The sequence below is a fragment of the Gracilinanus agilis genome, chromosome 5, assembly GCF_016433145.1.
Source record: "Gracilinanus agilis isolate LMUSP501 chromosome 5, AgileGrace, whole genome shotgun sequence".
Lineage (NCBI taxonomy): Eukaryota > Metazoa > Chordata > Mammalia > Didelphimorphia > Didelphidae > Gracilinanus > Gracilinanus agilis.
Window position 1 is genome coordinate 247,078,991 of NC_058134.1, and position 6,069 is coordinate 247,085,059.

Consider the following 6,069-nt stretch of genomic DNA (forward strand, 5'->3'; position numbering starts at 1 on the left):
GGTCCAGTACTTTATACGCTGTATTAGATATCCTAGCTGCCCTATTCTAGTACCCTTTGTAAAAAAAAATATATATATATATATATATGTATATATATATATTATATAAATGTTAGCTGTTATTTGCCATTGTTATTTATTTAAAAATAAATCACTGACCTTTCAAACACTGACTGAATAATATATTTCTGAGAAATCTCCATTCTAGTCACATCCTGGGTGATCTGAGAGATGATCTTGACTATATTATGGGCCCAAAGTAGGAAGGACATTTCCTCTCTATTCTCCCAAGAAAGAATAATATTAGTGGTGAGTCATCTAGTACTCCAGGGTCCCACCTGCTTTGGGCTCAGAAATTGGTCAAAGCTCTCTCTCAGCTCCCTTTATATCAAAAGCATTCATTTGGTTTTGACCATGAGCTACCTACACTACTGAATCCATCCATCTTGTGCTACCATCATGGGACTTATCATTCTCTTAATGTTGGTTTTTTACTCCTTGGATGGATATTGGTCATGAGGTGTTTGCCCACTTATATAGTTCAGGACCCAGTAGGGCTATGCACAAGTTCCCATAGAACAAACATTCATTGACTAGAATATAATCCTTTATCCTTCATTATAAGCTCCAAGAGGGCAGGGACTATTTCAGAACTTATGTCCTTGGTACAGTGTCTCAAGGTGCTTAAAAATGTTTTTTTCCTTCTCCTGTAAATCTCTCTGATCTTACCTAGTTAATTGTTCTCTCTCCTGCCTCAGTTGTCCTTGAACTATATATACTTGTATACCTGCTGTTGACTCCTCCAGCCCCACCTCTCCAATAAATGGTTGAATTGAATTAACTTTCTTACTCAAATGTGTCAGGCCTGCAATAAACCAGTGGTCCTGGGTTATATAATTATATATGGGAATAAACTCAAGAATAAGCAGCATTCAGCATTAAATGCCCTACTAATGGCACAACAATTATTTAAGTGCAACAATTATTCTAATTTAATAGTTTGCATGAATATTAGATAATTGCTAACATTTCTGTAGTGCTCATTATATGCCAGGTTCTTTGCTAAACACTTGATTAATACTATTTCATTTACTCCTCACAATAACCCTGGGAATCAGGTATTATTAACATCCTCATTTTACAGATGTAGAAACTGATATGTGATTTTTCTTAGGAAATACAATGAATCTGAGACAAGATTTGAACTCATCTTTTCATGATTCCAGGCCCAGCATTCTATCCACTATGCAAGCTAACTACTCCAAGCTATATCATTATTTAGTAATTTCAGTCATCTGACTCTCCATTACATCATTTGGGATTTTCTTTGCAAAGATACTAGAGTGGTTTATAGTACTTTCTCTGATCTACTGCATAGATGAGGAACTGAGGGAAACAGGGATAAGTGACTTGACCAGGATCACACAGTTCAGAACTTTCTGGGGCCAGATTTGAACCCAGGAAAATAAGACTTCCTAACTTCAGATGCACAGCTTTATCTACTGGGTCACCTATCTGCTTAACCCCAAATAATATTTAATAACACATTTGACATAAATAATAATTAGCACCAATAAGTAGCTCATTTCCTCTTACATTGATTATTCAACAGTCATTTATTAAGTTCTTTTTTTATTTATTAAGTTCTTACTTAATAATTAATTAAAAGCTTATCAGGCATTGGGTTATGCATTGGCATGGAGGAGGCACTTAAATGTTTTTTCTATTGGTCAATTAATCTAAAAGAGGGAGTTATAGAGGTAACTGGGTGATTCGGTAGAAAAAAAAGCCAATCCTGGAGTTAGGAGGCACTGTATACAAATATAGCCTCAGATACTTCCCAGCTGTATGTCCCTGGGCAAGTCACTTAACACCATATGCCTAGCACTTACCTCTCTTCTGCCTTGGAACTGATACTTAACCTTGAATATAAGAGAGAAGGTAAAGGTTTAAAAAAGAGGCAGTGTAAAGAACAGTGAATGTAGAATCAGAGAATTTGGTTTTGAATACTGACTATTTACTATCTGTGTCACTTTGGACATGCCATTTAATCTCTCCAAGGTCTCAGATTTCTCATCCTCAAAAGAGAAGTTTATATATCCTAGATGGCCTCTCAGCTCCCTTTCAGTTCTAGAGAAATAGTACTTTCAAATTCTGATTCTGTCACTACCTGTGAAACTTGGGCAAGTCCCCTTTCCTCTTTTGGTCTCAGTCTTCTCACATGGCATCAATACGATGAACTTTATGATGTCTAAGTTCCGTAAGAAACCTTTGAACAAACATTTCTAGTTGAGCTCCATTCATTACTTTGTCAATGTAGAATATAAAGTATATAACTTGACCTGTTGTTGAATTTTCAGTTAGTGACTGAGACAGTATTGATATTATGGTAGGTGTCCTGACTCTTGATCCAATGTTGTTGTACTCTGCCATGCTGTCTCCTCCCATTTTCACCATATTTTATTCCGCAGATATGTAAGTCATTTGCTCCTTCCTTTACATAACCTAAAAACTGTCCAGTTAGTTTTCATTTAAGCATTTAAATTGAGGTCAATAAACCTTTCATCATACCTAATCTAATAAGGGTGGAAAAACATTTTTCCCTTCACTTCCTTTACCTCTTCCTCATGAAATCAAATGTGACCATTTAATTAAAACAACACTCTGATGAGTGAGAGTCATGCTAGCCTTCTCTGTGTCACGTCAACACCTTTACACTTCCTTTGAACTCAAGGAAAATCTTTCAGAAAAAGGAAATGCTCTGAAATGAACTTTTAGGTCTAGCCTGGAAATGATTATCATCTGAAAGGGTGACCATGTTCATAATGAAAGGACCTATGTTCAGCAACCATTGACTGAAGGAAAGAAAATAAGGATTACCTTTGATGTGTACATATTGGTCAATAAATCTGCTTCTAGCGCTTTCATTTCCTCTTCTGAATCTGAAGGGGGAAAATACAATCAAAAACATCTGTATATCATCAAATATTAATTAACAAGGACATACAAGTTCCATGATAATCCTAGAAAGTTTTGGTTTGATAAGAAAAGTTCAAGATTTAAGCAGTGATTGAATTTTTTTCTCTAAATATGTGAGACAGGGACAGAGAAACAGAACCAGGCATAGGGACAGAAAAAAGACACAGAGATGGAAACAGAGTCAGATAGAGAGAGATAGAGATTCACAGTCAGAGACTGATGAAGATACATATATCCAGAGAGTCAAAATATAGACAGAGAAAGAGAACAAGCAGTTAAAATGACCTTTTTATAATAGCTATCTAGATGAACTGAAACATACAAAATCAGCACATATGGTTGTTAAATAAAGCACTGGATTGTGACTATTTCCCAAGTAATTATTTTCTGTTTAGTACTTGGGTCATAGTTTTTGTATATTTTCAATTTTCCTGGAAATATAGCACTGTATTTGATCCTTACCAAATATGCAATCCATATCTGAAGGCTCTCATTATTCATGTCAAAGGTGTCTTAGTATCAGTGATCTAGAGCTGACATTGTTCAGGTGGTCCAAACCTCTCATTTTATGAAAAAGGAAACAGAGGCCTATAAGGTCAAATGCCTCATCTGAGGTCATAGGTAGTATAGTGACAATTTTCAAATTCGACCAGGTCCTCTAATTCCAAATCCCTTGTTCTTGTCACTATACTGACCAAATGGGCTGACTCACCTCTAAACAAGATAATTTGAAAATACATGATGGATGAATCCAAGAAAAAAGTCTTACAGTTAGAACACAGTCCACTAAGCAGGTTATCTGTTCACTGACCCTTTGAGCAAAGGATCCTAAGACTTTTCTGAATCCAGATCTTATTTTAGACTTGAATATACCTTTTGAACCAATTGGTCCTGTCCTACAAGGAAGTGGTCATGGGCACATTTATTATGGAAGATCTAGACTCATGAAATTATGAGGAAAAATTGACTCAATATTCTGGCTTAGTGGACATTAAAATTAATTTTTAAAGTCTTCATACTAACCATACTATACTCTTACATGAATGTATGTATGTATTCTTTAACATTTAAAAAGGTCAATTGACTTTGGGTAAACTGACAGAGCTGTATAAGCAAAACTACTATATAAATTAATGAATATTTTCTTATGTTTTAAGTTTAAGAAAAGCTACATTCAGTGAATGAATAATTGAGACCTTTTGTCTCATCATATATACAAAAAATCTGAGTAATAATTAAGCTTGGATAAACAATTTATTAACAGGCTTCATTAGGAGGTGTCACTTTTTCAAGGAGTCAGGATTACTTTCTCTTAGGGACCATATTTTACATCATTTTTTTTCCTAAAGAAAACAGACAAATGTCATAAAATGATATTAAATGGTCTATCAATGAAACTCACAAATCAGGAACCATGGTAGAAGGTATTTTAAGATGTATTAGATCAAAGTGCTTAAGCAAGTCATCTCTTTCAAAAATAGTTTTACTATGAGTTTCATCTCATGTAACTGTGGGGTAAGGATGAATGCATCATTTCACAAAAATAAAGTCTTATTGAATTAGATTAATTTTCTTCTATATAGCTTACTAAAGCAACATTTTCAAAATTAATATGAATAATTTTTAAAACACCTTCATTTATTCCTCTCTTACTAATTTTGAAAATACAGGTAGAAGCCTAGAATAAAGAGGAAGTTAATTTTCATACTATACCTATGAGTTGTACAGAAAAACCCTAATATCCGAAAATGTGTTCTTTTGAATGCCATAATCCATCTTCTATGGTTCATCTCAAAGGACTGTTTTAGATTTAATGAGCAAAGTGCTTACATAAGTCAGTCTTTTCAAAGATAATTTAACAATGTTTGTATCCAAAAAAAAAAAAACTGTGGCCATATATTATTGCTAAGAATGTCTGAAATTGACATATACATACTCAGTTCTTTTTCAAACTTATCTCTGTTAGTGTCTGTGACCAGGCAAAGCTTTAATGAACCTCTCTGAATTGTAAACTTGCTTTCCACATAAAGGTTCTAAAATAACAGACAACCAGCAATGTCTTTCCTGCTGCCTCTGCTCCCAAATACCAAATGCATAAAAATATCAACTTTATACTTCCTACAAAAAATAAATAGATAAAAGTAGGGCTATTAATTTTTCCTTGGTTTGCTTACAGTGTTTTTCAAGGCAAATTAAAAAAAAAACTTAAAAAAATTCTCTAATATTGTACTGATTGCTCATTTTTAAAGGTGTGTGTAGTAGTGTCATAGGGTTCAAAATGTATAAACCTCATAACAGATGTAATAATTATTCTCTGCAATCACAAATTGGCTTTTAATATTATACAGATATTCACTATTTTGTGTATTCCCTAACATTTTTGTACGTTGCTAATCATAAAGGAGAGAAAAGTTGAAAACAAAAATGAGAATGACAGTTAAGCATCTTAATTTAGTTATAGGTGCCCATTTGGTTTGACAGGTACTGCCTCGGCATTCTTAATAGGAAAAAATAGCCTGATTTAACCTTATTCTTTCAGTGCTAGAGTTTTAAAAGTGTCGAGCAGTATTTTCATCTATAACACTGACACCAGTTTTGCAGATTTTTTGAAGAAATACTTGCATCCTTCTCTGTCTTCACAGATAAATTAAGCAAGCATTTATAACGTATCCATATGGACCAAAACAGAAATTAGTTGAAAATTCTTCTCTATGTATGCATTAGCATGAATTGTAGAAAATAATTATTTTTAAAAATTATTCTTCTCTTAGCAAAGAGCATCTGAGCTTACCTGAGCACAGACTCTGAGAGGTGAAAGCCAGAAACATCAGGCAGACCAGTTGAATTTTCATTCTTGCCATCATCCTTTAGCCTTCTAGTAAGTAAAGTCCATAAACATGAAAGAGAGAGAGAGAGAGAGAGAGAGAGAGAGAGAGAGAGAGAGAGAAGCTGCAAATGAGTGTGTCTCTCTCTTTTCCTATTGCCTTCAGCTGACTTTGAAAGTGACTGAACCATGAGGAGAGCTCTGGACGATTCCCTATATATACATAAGCAGAGGGATGATGTCACAAATGTACAGGGATTATCTCT

The 6,069-nt window shown here is 34.2% G+C and overlaps 1 protein-coding gene across 1 annotated transcript in view; it reads right to left on the reverse strand.

Annotated features, from left to right (window-relative positions):
- Window positions 1-5,843, reverse strand: part of NTS (neurotensin) — an 18,608-nt gene extending 12,765 nt beyond the window's left edge. The window contains exons 1-2 of the mRNA XM_044679793.1: window positions 5,771-5,843; window positions 2,881-2,942 (exon numbers count right to left, since the gene is read on the reverse strand). Coding sequence (XP_044535728.1) covers window positions 2,881-2,942; window positions 5,771-5,843 — 135 coding nt within the window. The remainder of the gene's footprint in view (window positions 1-2,880; window positions 2,943-5,770) is intronic.
- Between the last annotated feature and the right edge of the window lie 226 nt (window positions 5,844-6,069).